Raw genomic sequence first — 18,018 nt, forward strand, 5'->3', positions numbered from 1 at the left:
TTTGTGCTGAGCCCCTGTTATGTGCTGGGTACAACTCAAGGGGGCACTGGAGCTCCAGCAGGGATCTGGACAGTTGTGCTTTTTACTCTGATGCAACATACATTCCCGAGGAGAAGGACATTCAACAGGTAGATCAACACACAAATTGTGATGGCTTCTCCGAAGAAGCAGAATAATGGGGTGGTGGGCTTTTGGTAGATAAGGCAATTGCCATAGACCTCTGTGACATTTAAGCAGAAACCTGATGGATGAAAAGTCAGACATGCCAAGACTGCATAGAACGTTTCAGGCAGAAAGCACACTTGTGCACAGATCTTGAAGCAGAGAGTATTTGGCTTGTTTTAGGAACTGAAAGGAGGCCGACTTGGCTGGTAAATGGTGAGGAAAGGGGATGGTTCTTGATATGCAATAAGGAGGGGCCAGATCATGTAGGGTCTTATGGTCGGAAGTTTGAGTTTTGTCCTTTGATCAGCAGGAAGCTTTTGAAAGATTTTAAATAGGGCATGACATGATCTGATTTATGCTTTTTGAAGATCATTGTGGCTGCTGTGTGGATCCTGTATTATGAGGGAGTGATAGTGGAAGATAAATGAGGAGTCCTGCAAGAAATGAGACTGGCTCGGACCAGTGTAGTAGCAGTAAAGATAGGGGAAAGATGGCTGGATTCATGGTGTGTTCTGGAGGGGGCACCCCCTGGACATGTCACAGGTTGGCAGTGGGGTGGAGGAGGCAGGCACAGCCAGGCTGTGGGCTGCTGCTCCATTGAGGGAACTCTGGGACACCCACAATCCCAAAGAGGAGCTGTCTGTGTCTCCATGTGGGGAATGGTGTGGGAGTGCAAGTGGGCCGATGCCACTGGTAGGAAAAGGGGACCCTTTCTTCCCCAGAGTTTCCTTTGTAGGTAGGGTTTCAGGAGGACTTTCTGTCCCTAAAAGCAAGTGCCTGGTGACACTGAGGTACTCTCCCAGAGCAGGCCTTGGCTTAGGGAGAGATTGGAGGAGCCAGTGGAAAGGGAAAACCAGAAGCCAAAATCAAGTCTTAGCACCCCCATGCCCATCTATCTGCTTGTACATCCCTGAATTTCAGCTTTGGTAGAAGAGTCCTCCCTGATCCCCTTGCTGGGTTGGAGAGGGGTTCATGGGACAAAGGGCTGTCCCACAGGGGGAGCCCAGGCCTCATTTGGGGCTTTATTAGCCACTGACAGTAGAGGTTCACCTGAGGTAGGGACAGACTTGGAACAGACTTGGTTCAAAGGAAAGAAGCAAAACAGTGGCTCCCTCTGAAGCCTAGTTATTATTCCAGTTAAACCGCCACTAAGTCTGCTCCTTTAATAACACTCTGCCTAAGAGGACTCTGGGGTATTTCATGGAGGGCAAGTTGGGTGGGGAGCTGGCTGAGGATGGGGTGCAGGTCTATAGGCTGACAGGCACTGGTCCTGGGCAGCAGGAAATAGCATTATGAGAAGGGCATTGACAGTCAAGAGGTACTGTTGTAGGGACCTTCCTTACTGTACAGGGTCACTGCCCTGCTGAGGAGCTTCTCAGATGGGGGTTGGCAGGAGGACTGTCCACCTGGCCTGAGTCTGTCATTGTATTAATAATTAGCATCCGTACGGAGTGCCAGACACTGTGCTAAGGGCTTTATACTGCTCTCACTTACTCTGATCAGCTGATTCTGGCCCACAGATGTGTTTAGTTTGGCCCTCTCAAAAGTGTTTTAAAAATTCTGAATCATTTGCCAGCATTTTAAGTTCAGGAGATTTATGTAAAATTCCAAATCCAGTCTGTGTCCTTTGGGAGATGTGTCTTTCCCAATGTCCTTGGTCTGGTGAGGGGTGAAGCTAGAATTTGAACTTGGCCTCCTTGAATCCAAAGCTGCTGCTTTTATGTTTTGGAAGAGCCTGGCTTGAAAGTGTCCTCTTTGTTGGAAATGAAGAGAAATGCAATTAATGTACAGGATTGCAGGAGAAAACAGGTGGGTGCATTTATATCACCTCTCCTGCTACTCCTACCCCACCTGTGACAGGGCTGGGTTGGCAAGATGTAGGGTAGAGTCAAAGTTCTGTTAAAGTCACCTTTGTTGCACTCAGACCCCAGAGGACAGTGAGGTTGGGCAGCTATGGATGGTGGAGCATTATTGCCCCATTCAGTCTGTGACCTGAGCCACTGGACTGCTTGCACTCTGCTGCACAGAGGCAAGGAAGTCTAAAGGTCAGGAGCATGGTCTCCTGAGTCAGATAGACCTCTTACAAGCACTGTGGTCTGAGCCTCATTTTCCTTTTCCTGCAAAACGGAAGCAACTGTCATGCCCACCAGCACCAAAGGGCTGTTCTGAGGCTTCGGTGAGGTTCCTGTGTACCAGGACACCCTCCTTCCTGAGCAATGACTGCTTAGCAGTTTTAGCCCTCATTGTTCCTGACTCCCTGGCATCCATGCTGCTCACCACCAGGCATCTCTCTGTATCTCCACACCCTCTAGAGAGCACTTTGCCTGCACCTTTGGAGCTGGGCAGCAAGCAGCTCCAGTGAACCTTCCTGTCATCTTGATCCTGCTGTTGGGGTGGAGAGAAGCTCCTGGCTAAGGTGGAGTTCAAGGCAGGAGGGTCCTCCTGGGCACCTCAGAGTTTTGGGTGTCACACCCTACCTTAGACAGTCAGTGCTCCCTAGTCTCTGCAGAGTCACAGTAAAATAAAGGAAACCCCACAGCTCAGCATGAGCAGACTTGGGGTGTCAGCAGGTGACAGATGGGATTCCGAGTATGGGTGGGGAGCCTGGCTGACCTGCAGCTGGAATGGACAGCAGGGCTTTATTCCTACTGACACTTGCTACTTGCCCCTTGCTGTGGGCAATGAGGCAGCCCTGGTTCCGGACTGACAGGAACATGGTAGAAAGCACTCTGGACCCCAAGCCCCAGGTCTGTTTTCATATTAGGACTTGGCCACTGACTAGCTGTGAGACCTGGGTGGGTTAACAAGCCACTCGGTGTGCTCCCTTCCAAGAGGGGGCAAGAGCAGACTCTGCCACCCAGGACTGTGCAGGATTAGAGGAAGTAGTGGGTGGGAGAGCACTTCCAACAGGCAGAAGCTGATGGGGGCACAAAGGCAGCTCAGTGTGGGCTCAGGGATCAGACCACGTGGATTCAAATCCCAGTTCAGCCAGTCACTAGCAGGACAAGGCACTGAGCCTCCTCAGTAAATAAAGCTAATAGCTCACAACTCACCGGGTTGTTAGGAACATAAGGTAGCGTGGGTAGGGGAAAGAGCTCAGTATGGGCAAGTAGCCCTTATTAACTTGAAGTTAAATGCTGTAGTGGAGATAAAGTGGGTTCATACTTTCATCTGAAAAAGGACATTGTGGCGAGGGAGGGCAGCTCAGCCCAGACCAGTCACCCTGGGCCTGGTGTGTCTCAGAGACCCAGCTTGGAGCCTGCCCCCACCCGATTTCCACACCCCTCTGGCTACTGCTTTCAGGATGTGTTCTCGGTGCTGTCTGGGCTGGCTTGACCATCAGCTCAGATAACCCAATCCTCCTGGAAGAACAAGTCTTATTTCCTCTGCCCTTCCTCCTCAGCAGGGCACCACTTGTAACTTGCAGGTGGGAGTGGATTCTCTGGTGGGCCTGAGTTTCCTTGAGTGGAAGCTGGGCTGGGCGGGTCCTAGTCACTGTTCATTCTGGGGCTGCTAACCTCTATGTTGTCTTCAACCAGACTCTTGTTTGCCTGAGGCTCTGGGCTCAGTAGGTGGGAGATGTGGCCCCCTCTCCCACCCTCAAGGTCCCAGCAGGTGGGGTGGGCAGAGGGTGAGGCTGGCTGAGGTGAAGACTAGGGCATGGCCTTGTTCTCATTCTCTCTCTGCAGCAAGGTGAGTGTGGGGCAATTTTCTGAGAGGTTGAGGATTTCCCAAGCTGCCTGTGAGTATAATGGGGCCTGCCTTTTGTTGCAGATGGAAGAGAAGAGGCGAAAATACTCCATCAGCAGCGACAACTCTGACACCACTGACAGTAAGGCCTTCCATTTGGGGCTCCTACAGAAAAGCATTTGAATAATTATCAGGTCCACAGGCCCAGATTTGGGGGACACTGCCCCATGGTCTCCATGTGGATGAAAGCATAAATCAGGCCAGGTCCCTCTGCTCCTAAGAAAGTCCCATACCAAACCACATGGCCTCCAGGGCCTTTCTGTCCTCTTCCCTCTACTCCCTTCTACCCTCTAGCTCTCAGCTCCATGTGTTTTGCTCCAATTGGACCAGATGAACTCCCCTCTGGGCCTTTGCATATGCTATTCCTGGCTACCAGGAACACATCCCTTTCCTTCTGGCCCTCCTGTTGAGTCAGGGTCCTATGGAAGTGTCCACATAACAGAGAAAACATGTCACTTTTTATTATAATTACCTGACAAGTATTATTTCCTAACCACTGGTAAGCTCCTTGATAAGAAGGATCATGTCTTGCTGACTGCAGTATCCCTCGAGATCAGGCACATAATAGGTGATGAGTAAATGTTTGCTGAAGAAATTAAATGAAGGAGTCTGACTTTCATGGGATCTTGGCAATAAAATCTCAGGTAGATTTGTGTGTGGGCTGGGTGTATCAGTTGGATATCTGGGTGGGGGACATTGTCATGTAGAAAATGGGGGGAGAGAAGGGAAGTTTGTGTCAGAAAAAGGTTTTTCTCTGATACTAGAAGGCAGCTCTTCTCAGATGCCCCAGGAACCCAGGCCTGTGTGAGCCAGTTGAAGTAAAGAGTTCCATTCTGCCCTGTGTAGGAGAGATACACTGCCAGGAAGATCCCAGCTAGCTGTGCACCCTGGTGGAAGCCCAGGCTGAGGAAGAGACTGCACTGCCAGGGAGGCCGGGCCTGGAGCCCTGCAACTATAGACCTCAGTTTGTTCACATATGTGGTGAGCAGCTGGGATTAGGGAGCTCTCCAAGGCCCCTGAGAGCTTCAGGAGTTCTGCAACCCGCCAGTGCCTGAGGACATGTGCGCTGGGATGAGAAGTCAGGTTCCAGCCCTTCCCTCCCTCCAGGTTTCATTCACTGTCCCTTGGGGTCTGTTTGCTCAACTTGGCTCTGGTATCTGACCTGGCCAGCCCTTCCTCCCTGTGGCAGTAGATCACAGTATCTGGCCCTCTGTGGCTGCAGCCACACTGCCTGTGGCCTGTCTCAGTAGAGCCAAGAACTGTATCCACTGCTTCTAAGTTTATTGCAGGCAAAGGAACCCTTGAAGGCCAGGTACCTGCACGGGTGAGCATCTGGGCAGCTGAGCCCTGTTATCTGCATCAGAGTTGGGCCAGGCTGAGGCAAACACCCTTCCCACCAGTCCCTACCACTACCCACCCATGGCTGCTGCTCCTCTGACCTGTTGGGGTGGAGGCCACCCTGAGTGTAATCTGTGAGGGCCTTTGGACCCTCACGGTAATAGATAATGTTTATTGAGGCAGCGCTGTGTGCCAGGGATTGTGCTTAGACTTTACAGGCATGATGTCATTTAATTCTCACAACAACTCTTTGAAGATAGTTATTCTCTTACCCTCATTTTATAGAAAAGCAAACCAAGGCTCAGAGAGACTCATTTACCCAAGGTAACAAGATAGTAAATGGCTGAGCCAGGGCTCAAGCCCAGTCTGTGGGTTTGCTTTAGAGCAGAACTCTTCCCACTGCCCTGTCTTGCCTCTGTATACTCACTGGACATCATCCCGGTGTCTGTTCTGCAGTGGGGGTGGAGAGTGGCCATGGAAGACTTATTATATCCCTCTTTTACCAAGGAGGAAGCAGAGGACCAGAGAGGGTAAGGGACTTGTTATGAATTACACAGCAAACTAATACTAAGTTCTTGTCCGACTGCCTTTTATCTCCCAAGCCTCTTCTGGTTGATGAGTGGAGGTTTCATGTCCCCATTCATCATTGGAGAGGCCCAGAGAAGGGACAGTCCACCAGGTGCTCACAGAGGTCGGCACCTCCTGAACATTCAAGGCAGAGCTTTACTTACAGACTTCCTTTCCTTGGAGATGGTTGGGTGGTGTTCCAGGCCTTCCAGGGGGCCCCTAATGGGCTGTGCTCTCTCTGCAGGTCACGCTACATCTGCATCAAGATGCTCCAAACTGCCCAGCAACACCAAATCGGGCTGGCCCCGGCAGAACGAAAAGAAACCCTCAGAGGTGGGTAGTGATAAGTGTCCTGGAGAAAGAAGAAACGGAAGTGGAGAGGGGACAGGAACAGAGACCTGTGGAGAGGGAGGGCTCTATGGGGGAAGAGCAGAGGGCACAGTCATTGCAAAATGACACCGGTGTGGCTGAATGGAATGAATGAGAGGACGTGGTGGGGGTGCCAGCTCTCATAGCCTTATAGTTGTGGTAAAAATGTTCCCATCAATCTGAGTGAGAGGAGCAGCCTTTCAAGGATCATAAGCCAGGTAATAACATAGTCTGAAGTTTTAATAAAAGGTCCCAGTGGCTGCTTTGAGGAGAAGGGAATATGAGAGGCGAGGGTGGGAGCAGGGAAGGTGTTTCGGTAGTTGTCTAGGAGAGAAACAGTGGTGGCTTAGAGCTGGGTGATGGCAGTGGAGTAAGAAGCGGTAGAATTTGGGACATTTTGGAGACTGGATTTGCCAAGGGTGACAGGATTTGCTGATACAGAGGTGAAGGATGGAGTCCTCAGAATCATCCAGTTGGGTCATCCACTCCTTATTATGCTCATTTCACATGCACCAACACCTTAAGCCTTCCTTACTTTGACCAGGGATGTTTCTTGTGGCAGGTAGAGGTGTTTATGGCCTCTAGAGCTGTGGAGAAGAGCATGGAGGTGGGTAGAAAAATGGACATGCAATCTTGCCTCCTGCAGCCCCTGAAAAATCACATCCTAGGGTCTCAATGCTCTCTCCCCATTTTCAATGCATTGCACCAGGTACAGAAGAGACCCTTGGCACAAACGAGGCTGCAAGGGCATTGAGTGCCCAAAAAGGGGGGTTTTGAATCTGCCTCTTAAGAGAAACTTTGTGGTGCAGCCCACAGAGTAGCCAGACACTGGTCTGAACACTACTTTTTTAATCCTTAAAACTAGCCCAGAGTTCTAATTTTTTCTGTTATAATAAGGAAACTGGAGGTCCCAAGGTTATATAGCCAAGATGTGAAGTTCTTGGGGCCAACAGGGTGGGAAGGCTCAGAGTTCTGGGGCCGGGCACTTGGCATGGGTTGAGGGAAGGTATCTTTGTTCTGAGCCTGCCTACCTCCTCTCCTCACCCTCACCACAGGGGCAATCCTGGGCTGCTGTCATTAGCCAGCCGCTAGGGAGGTCTTCTGCAGAACCTAGCATTTGAAAAAGGACTCCCCGCCTCCTCCAAGAACTGGCCTACCCTGGACTCTCCCTTGGTGTGTGTGTGGGGGGGGGGTGCACTTTTGAGACCTAAAGCTTCCCATCCCCCCCAACCTAGTGCCCTCCCTTGGCCCTATACGGGAGGGTTGGAGATGGAAGGAGGTATCTCTAGGAATGCAGTAAGGACTGGAACGAAGGCAGCGGGTGAGGTGGGCATGGGAGGATGCTGTTCTTGAGGCTCTCAGTATCCTCCTGGTCTAGCCCTGCTCAGTGGGTGGAAGGGATGTGCTCAAGAGCACTGGGAAAATCAACTATACTTCAGTAAAAGAAGAAAAAGAGCACTGGGAAGTAGGAGGCAGTGTGCTAGGACCCTGGGAGCCCCTGAGACCACTCCTCCAGTCTTCCACCCCACCCTCTTCTTAAGATCTACAGGGGTTCCCAATTACTACTAGGGTTGAATTAGTAAAACAATAGCCACCTTTTGTGCCTTTCTGGTCCAGGGAGGCAGGAATTCTCCAAATGGGCCTCTGAGAATCCCACCTGCCCCCTGCTTTCAGGGGTTATTCAGATAGGAGAAGAGTTGGGAAGTTCTGGGGAGCTCCTGCTGCTGGCTTAGTCTCTTCCCCTGACTCTCCTCCAAGCACCAGCGGAAGGAGGGGACTCCTCTCTGGGTAGAGAGCCCAGGGGCAGAGCTGCCATCTACACCCGCCTCAGGATAGGCAGGCAGGCTGGGAGAAAACAGGTGTCAAGCAAATGTTGAGGGGAAAGAGTGATTTGCATGGGGCTGAAAATTCCCCTGCCTCTTGGGTTTTCCAGTGCAGGGCCTTTGAACCTTTCCCCATCTAAAAATACTGTCAGAGCATTGCAAGGGTGTTGATCCCCAGCCCTGCTGAGGACTGGCTATGCACCCTCCTGGGTTGAAGCCCAAGACCCTCCTCAGTGGGCTCTGAGTCTTGACTGGGCACACCCGCCCTCAAGCACTGGGCTCCTGGAGGGCTGAGGAATCCTTCCCCGCCTTGAACTGTCGCCAAGGACAAGCTTTTCCTCCCACAGCAGGCTGGAGAGCAGCCTGAGAGGTTTCCCTTGTCCCCTAAGTGAGGAGGCTGAGCCGTAGCCGGCATAACTTCCAAGTTATCGTGGGGCAGAGAGGAAACCATCAATGAAAGCTTCCAAATTATTTGGCTCATGAGAAGGCGGAGATGAAAGCAAGGATTTGGCGGCAGATGATGTTTGTACTAAATCTCCTTACTAGGCTGTCCCTTCTCTTTCTGTGCTCAGGCTGGAGAGAAAGGCCTTTATAGTCTGCTGGGCCTCGGGGCTGAGGGCTTTGGACACCCTGGTGAAAGGGGGTCTGGAGTCCCTTCTGCTCAGTCCTCAGAGCAAGAAGCCTGTGCAGTGGTTTTCAGGCTGCTTACACGATCTCCTCTCAGTCTGGCCTGAGTTCCCAGCCTCAGTGCTTGCAAGTCGATGCATGTGGTGCAGGAGCCCCTTACTGGTGGCAACAGACCCAAAGGACCCATGGTTTCCTTCCTCTCCTCATCTGTGAAGGTGGACAGTGATGGGTGGGGATTTCAGGACCAGGAGTACTTAGCATGGCAGCAACACTGGCACGTAGAGCAGCTGCCAGCAATGGAAAGGACTAGGGTTGGGTTGAGGCAAGACTGGCGGGCCTGCCCCTGGGATGACCTTGGCACTCTGAGGGTACAAATCAAGGGGCACTCTCTACACCAGCAGGAGATACCCCCAGCTGGAACAAAGTGCTCTGACAAGGAGTCAGGACCCTGGACAGGGCTGAGGCCTCGAGGCCCAGCTTCCCTTCTGGCCCTTAACCGGTGGGTGGCCTCCCTCAGCCTGAGTGAAAGGGGAATGCAGGCCTTGGTACTGGGAGTACAGGACAGGCCCTGGGATTCCTGAAATGCCGGGTTAGGATTTTTAGTGGAAGTGCACAAAGTCTGAAGTTGTCCCAGGATCCTCTTTGGCAGTGGAGGAAAAAGGTGGGCCTGATCCCAGGGACACAGGCTGCTGCCTTCCTCTGCTTGCCAGCAGGATCCCAACAAAGCTGAAATCTGTCCTTTGGGGCTTAAGTCAGCCAGGCCAGTTCTGAAGGAGAGGAAGGGATTAGCCTTGCCTGGAGAGGTGGTATTAGCCTATAAACCACGCCGAGGCCTTGGGTTTCTTATCTGGCCTGTCTCACCAAATAGCATGACCGTAACTTTGTGGGTCATCTCTGAGAGCCTGGTGGAGATCACAGAACAGAGATTATTTTTTAAATACCAATACCAGACCCCCATCCCACCTCATCCCCAAGAATTCTGATTTGAATAGTCTGGACTGGGGCCCCAGGTAAGTGTAGTTTTTGAGAGCCCTCCTGCTGGAAGCCAGGGTTAAGAACTACTGCCATAGACTTTTCCCTGATCTGCTAAGACAGGAGTTTCTGGCTTGGTCCTCCCTGGAAGACCCTGAGGTTGAATGAGGGAGGGGAGGCCTTCCAGCCTGGTTCAGTGACCTAAGCAAAGGCAAGGAGTGTGGGTGGGGACATCCCCCACCTCACCCCTTCTCCCACAGTGGCTAGGATACTGACAGGTTTCTGCCAAGCCTTTGGCCTGGCAAGGGTGTGAAGGGCAGTTCGGGAAGAGATCCAGAGGCTAGCCCTGTGGTTTGGATGCTGCTGTTTGAGGCTATGTCTCCCTCAGACCTGGGGCAGAGAGGCAGATGAACAGACAGACCAGGAAGTGAGGGTTTCCCCCAGGGAGGCTGTCCTGAGGCAGAAAGCTGTGTTTTCAGGGAGTCAGAGTCCCTAGGAGTCAGTCACTGGCAGGGACATGGGCTTTTAGGATCCTAGAACTACTGATAGTGATTAAACTCAGCAAACACTTGAGAGCACCTACTGGGTCCTGCCTGGTGTAGGGGCACAGAAAATGCAGGCTGTGTCCCTGGGGAGCTTGTCGTCTGACTGTTAGCAGGACGCAGGTGCTACACAGGAAAGTGTCAGTTTTGAGAAGTGCAGCCAGCTTTGCCACTAAGGAGCTCTGTGAGCTTGGGCAAGTCAGTTTCTGAGCCTCAGGGTCATCATCTGTAGAGCCCTGCTCTGCACCCTGCCATGCAGTTTCTGTTCTGTAGATGTGACTGCCTTGTCCTGAGGCCTGTGGAGCCTGGGGATTAGGGAGATCCCAGAAGTTAGTGGAGGTGAAGCTGGCCTCCTTGAGATGGAAGCCTGGATGGTCCCAGGACAGGGTAGATAGATCCCTAGATGAGAGAATGGGGCCTCTCTGCAGGTACCACGGCAGTCCTTCACCAGTGCCCAGTCTCTCGCCCCTGGGACAAGGCCTAGGAGAAAGAGGTGACTCTTGTGATTAGCCTCTGCCACCGTGCCACCGGTGGGGTGTCTTGCTGAAGTTCTGTCTGTGAAAGTTCCTATATACAGATGGCCTTCCCTTGGAAAAAGCAGCAAGTGAGAGTGAGAGTGCAGCTTATCTGCTTGAACCATTGCTTTTAGAAATGGGCCCCTTCTACTCTGGGTGAAGGCAGGGGTGGCCAGATTGTGTTGGGGTGCAAAACCAGAGGATAAATAAGATATGTTCCTGGAAGAGCAGATATATTATCCAGATGTTCAAACAATATATTTTATATTAAAACAATGTTGGCATATATTGTAGTAAAATACAAAATGCTCACAAACTTGAGAGATAAAACAGGAGACTCCAAGAAAAGTTTTTTTGCTTGCCCCTGTGGTTTCAAGCCCTGTTTCTAGCCAACAGTTCCTCTGCTACCCTGGGAGGCGGGCAGGCAGTAAGAGAGAGCCCTTCCTCTGGGCTAAGCGCCTGCTTTTGGAACCTCCCACTGCCTTCCTCTGGGGTGGGGGGCAGAATCTACTTCTCATATAGTCGGAAACATTGCTGCTCCCGCCAGCTGGAAAGGCCTCCCAGCCTCTGGGACTTGTCTTGCAAAAGAAATATGTGCAATAAATTCTCTTTAAGAGTAGGAAGTGCTGTTATTCTTGTGAAAGAGAAAGAGATGTTGAGAGTGTGTGTGTGTGTGTGTGTGTGTGTGTGTGTGTGTGTGTGTGTGTGTGTTTTAAGTGTCTGACCAAATTAGCCTAATGGTAGCTTGAATGGAACTAGGCAGAGGGTGGCTGTTTCCAGAGCCCTTCTCCGGTGTTTTACGCTTAATTTTAAGTATCTAAATATGCTCTTGGCTGAGATACTCTTTATCAGATTCCAACCCAAGAAAGATTTTTAAAAGAAGAAATAGCTGACTGGCTTGCAGGCAGCATTGCAGTGGTTAAAGGACAGTGCAGACCTCAGACAAGTGGTTTAACCTCTCTGAGCCTTAGTCCCCACCTCTGTAAAATGGAGGTAATATAATTTGGTGAGATTATATATATAAAACATGTAGCACAGTGCCTGTCATCCTGTAACAGGGCAATTCCTTTTCACTATTATTATTTCTCGTGAAATGAGGTCCTCGGAAAAAAAAAACTGTGATTTAAAAGTGTCTGGTAGTAATTTTATTTGGCTCTTTCAGGACAGACTTGCAAACATCCTTTGGGAGATTAGAGAGAGGGAGCCACTCCTGGCTTTGCATTGGGACTTCTGATGTGGACAGAGGTCAAGGAGAGGCAGTCTTGGCCAAAGCTGTTTTCATTGGCTTTGGGACGGTGACCAAGACCAGTTTCTAAGGTCCACCTGGAAGAACCCTTTGGATCAGCCCTGTGCCTCGAAGTTTCAGAGTTTAGTCATACTTCAGACAAATCCTGCAGTTCATTCACTCACTCATTGTTCCACAAGTGTTTTTGAGTACTCGATATGTGCCAGACACTGTGCCACAAACAGGCACAATGATAAACAGGACACATGCCATCCTCTGCCTCTTGCAGCTTAATTATTAGAGGAGACGGACATTAAACAAATAATTACACAAATAATCATATTTTGTAATTATGCTAAGTGCTGGAGCTTTTCCTTAAGTAATTTAACTTATTGGTGCCTCCTGGTCTGAATACACTATGATACAATATTTCACCCTTGAGAAAAGGGAGCAGAAACCATTATCCCAGGATGAAGTATTCAAATAAGATGCATAAATCTTAAGATCATATACAGGAGCTCTTAGCAAAGTACAGTGGAAGTTGCCTATTGTCATTATCTTTATTTGCTTTTGGAGATCATGTCAGACTCCACTGATACTTTCTGGCAGATCCCAGATTGGGTTCTTCCTGGGGAGATAGGTACAGAAAGCTAGATAGACTTTCCAATGGCTGTGGTTGTCAGTCTTGGTGAAAGGTGCTAGAGTGCAAGCCACGAGCAGTGTCGCTGCATCTGTGCAGAGCAGGGTCTTCAGCTCTCTTCAGAGCTGTGTTGGCACCTGTGGCACTCACACTGGTTGTTAAATTAGAGTTGTAGACCTTTAAACATTCTTCATACTGTTTGAAGAAGCTACAATTAACATCTCCCAAGCAGCTCAGCAGAACTTGGTTGCTAGGCAGCAGACCTTTAAAGACAATTTGTCAATTTCTGCCAAAAAAGAGGAAAATAGTAAACATTCACATTCTTCAAAAATTGCTTGTTTTCCAACTTTTAACTTCCTTGCCATGGCAGGGCCTCCAGTTCGTCATTGTCCATTTTATTCTTTGTTTAGTTTTTGTAAATAATTCAAAGGCATTTTGGGAGAGTAACTGAGCACTTTTCAAGCAGAACCTTTCGCGGTTCAAGACTGAAAGATGTTTGGGTTATGATTGGGTTGCCATATTTGTTGACAGGTTTTATCTAAATATACAGGAGTTTCTTTGGGAGATACAGAGTACCCAGCTGTAGCCTTGAGCAGCTACCCAGAAAGGTGGTGGCAAGTGCATGGGAAGCTCTTGAGCCATGCAGTCTTAGTTATTAGCACCTAGAATGTGCCAGGCCCTGTGTGCACTGCTGCAGCCTGTGGCCTGGCCAGACCTCACCAAGTTCACCTTCGAGTGGGGAAGACATGGCAAGAAACCAGGAGATTCTAATACAGGGACTGTGGGAGTTCAGAGGAAGGTTTTCCAGATCAAATGTGGACTGGACTAGGACCCTAAGGGTGAAACAGGCCACCCCTACTTTGGCAGGGAGAATGGTGTCTGTCCCGGCAGGGTCCTCCCACGTGCCAAGGGTGAACAGTATTCAGGAGGGAGACTGCCACTGCATCTGTGTGGCCACAGGGACTGGTGGGCCCTGCAGCTTAGCCTGAGGGCAGTGAGAAGACAGTGGCGAGTCACTGGAGGACTTGGAACTTGAAAAGGTCACCACCTGATTTACATATTCCAGCACTTGGGGAAACCGCCTGATTTGGCTTTAGGTTAACTCAAGGGCATTGGCTATAAGCAGATGGCCAAGAAGGGCAGGGGTTGTGGGAGAGTGCTGGATTGTTCTGGAGTTGTCTGTCTGGGTTCCTTTGCTACTTCCAACATGTAGGACCTTGTGTAGGTTGCTAAACTAACCTGGGTCCCTGGCTTCTCAACTGTAAAATGTGGATGATGGTAGCACCCACCTCACAGAGTTGGTATGAGGACTAATAATAAATTAATTCAAGAACAGCCATTAGGCTGGTGCTGGCCTCACAGTGCTCTTTAAGTGTTGGCTGTTACCTTTAAGATAGTGTTGCCCTTCCTGTCCATCCATCAGTCCTCTGCCTGAAAGGGCCACTGGTGTCCAGGCTGCCCCCTACTCCCTGAGTGACTCTGGATGAAACTTGGAACTCTCTTGAGACCAGACTCTTCTCTCTCTCCTGAATCATCCTGACTAAGTAGACCTGAGATTCCTTCCTGCTCTGAGTTCTCAATTCCAAGCCTGTTCCTAGGTCAGGGCCACCTCTCCCCAACTGGTGTGACTTGGCACTGTGGTCTCTGCCTGCTGTCTGTTGCTCTATTCAGTCCACGTGCTTGGTTATTTCAGCTCTGGATATGTCCATGAGGTGTCTAACCTGTTCGTGGGGGCTTGAAAAGCATTGCCTGAGGAGGCAGCTGGGGCCTTGGGCTCATCAGGTAACTCCAGAGGGGCCCTTTAATTCACTCATTCATTTAATTATCCACTCAGTCACTCTTTATTGGGTACTTACTATGTGCCAGTCACTTGGCAAGCACCAAGAATGCTGCAGAGAATAGGACAGGTGTGGCAGGAGAGATGACAGGAAACAAGCAGCATGAGTACACCAGTTAAATTTTCAGGAGTGTAAGTACTGGGAGATGAGGCAGGATAGTGGGCTGGAAAGTGGCTCTGTCAGGTGGTCGGTGCTCCAGGTGATCAGGGAAGGAATCCTCAGAGGTGGCACTTAAACTACAGCTCAGGATGAGGGAACAGCAAGAAGTTTCAAAGTCACCTGTGCCTTTTTAGCGGGGCACAGTGTGATACTTGGCTCTTGAAGGGTTGGTTTTTGAGGTGAGGTAACGGACTTTCCCAGGTGGGCAGTTCCCCATGGCATCAGAGCAATAGGGCGTTAGATGTTGTACCATGTGGTTTGCCAGGATTGGGAGAACTTTGAGACAGTCATGAATCCACTGTGGGTTCAGTTCACCTCTGCCACATCCTGTTCTGGGGCCCAGAGGGAAATAACCCAGCCTCAGCCTTGCTGGGCTTGGCAGAGGCCTCAGCTAGGAAAGGCCCCAGCCAACGAAGGAGGGTGCCAGAGGACACCAGAGATGCACCCAGTACCTGAGTTTGTATTCTTGCTGCTCACTAATAATATATGCAAAGTATCAAGGCTGTGAAATCTTTGCCACATTTTATCTTCCGTTTAATTAGCATTTAATCGTAATCTTTTAATTTTTTCACACTGGCACACTAATTAAATGTTAGGGTGTTAGTCTTAACAATTAAATTATATTGGCAAATACGGTCTTAAAGAAACTTGACCTTCTGCAAGCCAGGGCCCTCTCTAGCTAGATGCAGACGTTAATTAGATTTCTGCAAGATGCTTCCTTGAGCCCTCTTGGTGCCCCCATTTCAGTTGCTTCCTTGTGGTTACAGCCCTAGATTCAAATGAGACACACAGCCAGTGAGTGGGGCCTCCCGCAGGCAGAGGTTACCACTGAATGACTTGTCATGAGCCTCTGGAAGGCTGGTGGATGCTGATTCTTCCTGGGAGTGGGTTTGGGCTTTAGAGTTGGGTCTGAGGCCTGGAGGACTTCTTGAGGTGGTTTCTCTTATCTCCATAATGTGACCTCTCCCTTAACTTGTGATTCTCATGTGATAATCACTGGGAAAGTTGGTACCAAAGCAAGTCACGTGGTTTTTGGAGCTGCCACCAAGCCCTACAGCAGCCCTTTGTGGGGACCCCAGTGAGACCAAGCAAACCAGAACAGACGAGGCATTGTCAGTGCCACTGGGGCTGGGCTTGCAGGTTGTTCTAGGGTAGAGGTGGCGACAGCAGACAGAACGCTGGGAAGAGCGGTTTCCCCCAGAGTGAGCAGGTGCTCAGAAGAAAACCAAAGCAGGAGGCTGTGTCCACTCCCAGCCCGACCCTGAGGGAATTTGGATGGGCTTGACTGAGAAGGAATTCCACACGCTCCTCCTGCCCCACTGCACACAGGTTGGTCCTTCAGAGCTCCCATAGAGCAAGGTGCTTGATGTCCTCGTTCTTAAGGGACCATGGAGACCCTGACCCATTGGGAAGCTGATCTCTAGGCAGCCCCAAACCCCAGCCTCTCCCTCGGCTGTTTCCATGAGACCCTGGCATGTGGTTGCCTGGGCTCCTTTACACCTGTGCCTGTGGTTACAACTACAAGTGTAATTTTTGATCTTCAACAGAAATTCCCTGAACAGTCACTCCATGGCAGTATTGCATTCACAGAAGCCCTTCTGCCATCTAATTTTTCCTCACTATTTTTGCCTTTCTCAGCTAATCTTTCCTCTTCCCTCTGAGGTCCACTTCCACGCATCACTCAAACTCTGTCATTGAACAGGTCAGAACATGTAAAGTCAATTCAACATGTTTATTGAAGATCTGTGCACAAAGCACTGTGCTGGGTTCAGAGAAGATACACTCTTGTACCAACTGTTTTTGTGTTGTCTTCTTATTTTATAGTGAGTGGGCAGAAAGCCCACTTGAGTTGCATTTGCATTTTCCTGCCCTGGCCTGTGGAGACGACCACCCAGAGGCAATCTGAAGCCATTCTCTCTCTACCCTTGCTCCTGACAGGTTTTCCGGACAGACTTGATCACAGCCATGAAGATCCCAGACTCATACCAGCTCAGCCCGGATGACTACTATATCCTGGCAGACCCATGGCGACAGGAATGGGAGAAAGGCGTGCAGGTGCCCGCTGGGGCAGAGGCCATTCCAGAGCCCGTGGTGAGGTGAGCTGGGCAGCCCAGGCCAGGGGGCCATAGGCAGGGGAGGAAGGGGAGGCTAGGACCAGGCCAGAGCCCTGATAATCCTCAGATTCCTTTCTAGTCCATCTTACGCTTAGGTTCTTTTGTCCTTAAAAATACATGGCAATGTTCCAGAAATATTGGCAGTTTACCTCTGAGGCTAAGGGCTTGGGCTTGGCCTCAGCTCTGGAGCCAGAGAACCTGGGTTCAAATTGCCACTCACATTCAGTGAAACCTTGGGCCAGAAATGTAATCTCCCTGGGCCTCAGTGTCCTTATCTGTGAATTGGAAGTGATAACAATAACACCTGCCTCACACAGTGCGCCATGCAGATGATGTAGGGAAGTGATCATGGAAGGCCCTGGGCACAGGACCTGGCACATGTGAGCACTCAGTGAAAACTGGCCATGAATTAGCTTGATTGTGATCCAAACTGTGTCCCACCAGAGGATCTCATCAGGGAACTCTCCAGGCTTTTAACTACTCCTTAAGATGGGGATAAGCCATGCTCTTGACTTCTTAAACCTTTTAAAGGAGTTGTAAGTGGGAGGGAATTGAGTATCTGGCATGCACATCAGATGCTCAGGAAGCTGTTGCTATGACCAGCCTTTGAGGAGGCCCCCCTGCCAGGGCTGGGTGAGGGTTGGGTCAGGGATTAGTCCTCTCTGGGTTCTGTAGCCTTCTGATCTTGTAGGTCAGAGAGACCCCTGGTGCTCTTGTGAGGAGGCGGTCTTGTGGCTGTGGGCCAGGCCTCTGGTGACAGAGTTCAGTCAAATGCTTCTTTCTGCACCCTGGGAAACCCTCCAAGTCATGTCTCAGACAGAGGGGCCTGCTGTCCTGGTCACCCCTGCCCACTAGCCCGCTGGCCTGGTTAGCTTGTGTTATTGGCAGTCCATTCCTGGCCTTGGCAGCCCCATGGCTCTTGCTGAGGCCCACTTTGACCAGGCCTGGGGCAAAGATCTCAGCAGTCACCTCCTTTGACATTGGCACTGATGCTTCCTGGCAGCCACACCTATGACTGGCTCACAAGCACCCAATGCCCATCTGGTGTCAGGCCTGATCTGGGCAAGCGATTACAGAAGCCAGGCAGACTCCAAACCCCATGGGCGCTCAGTGAGGACTGGGTGTAGGGCAGTGCTCATCTTCCTGGGCTCCCGAGGGCTGAGTGCCTACCAGCTCCTGTCTGTGGCCCTCTGAGAATTAGGGAAGCTCCAGGCCTCTTGGGAATGGGAGCATATGCAGGATTTGGAGAAAGAATTTATCCTCCACATCCCCTGCCCGGGGCCAGAAATGTGGGTCAAGCTCCTAGCCAGTTTCACATTCTCACCTCTGCAGACTGAAGACCTGTTACTGACTTCTTTGAGCCTGTTTCCTCCT

The 18,018-nt window shown here is 50.6% G+C and overlaps 1 protein-coding gene across 11 annotated transcripts in view; it reads left to right on the forward strand.

The window, feature by feature from the left end:
• JADE2 (jade family PHD finger 2) overlaps positions 1–18,018 on the forward strand; it is a 133,020-nt gene that overhangs the window by 88,548 nt on the left and 26,454 nt on the right. For all 11 annotated transcript variants that reach the window (XM_064484288.1, XM_064484289.1, XM_031449018.2 and 8 more), the window contains 3 exons: positions 3,940–3,997; positions 6,065–6,153; positions 16,469–16,626. In XM_064484288.1, coding sequence (XP_064340358.1) covers positions 3,940–3,997; positions 6,065–6,153; positions 16,469–16,626 — 305 coding nt within the window. The remainder of the gene's footprint in view (positions 1–3,939; positions 3,998–6,064; positions 6,154–16,468; positions 16,627–18,018) is intronic.

Source organism: Camelus dromedarius, chromosome 3, assembly GCF_036321535.1.
Source record: "Camelus dromedarius isolate mCamDro1 chromosome 3, mCamDro1.pat, whole genome shotgun sequence".
Classification (NCBI taxonomy): domain Eukaryota; kingdom Metazoa; phylum Chordata; class Mammalia; order Artiodactyla; family Camelidae; genus Camelus; species Camelus dromedarius.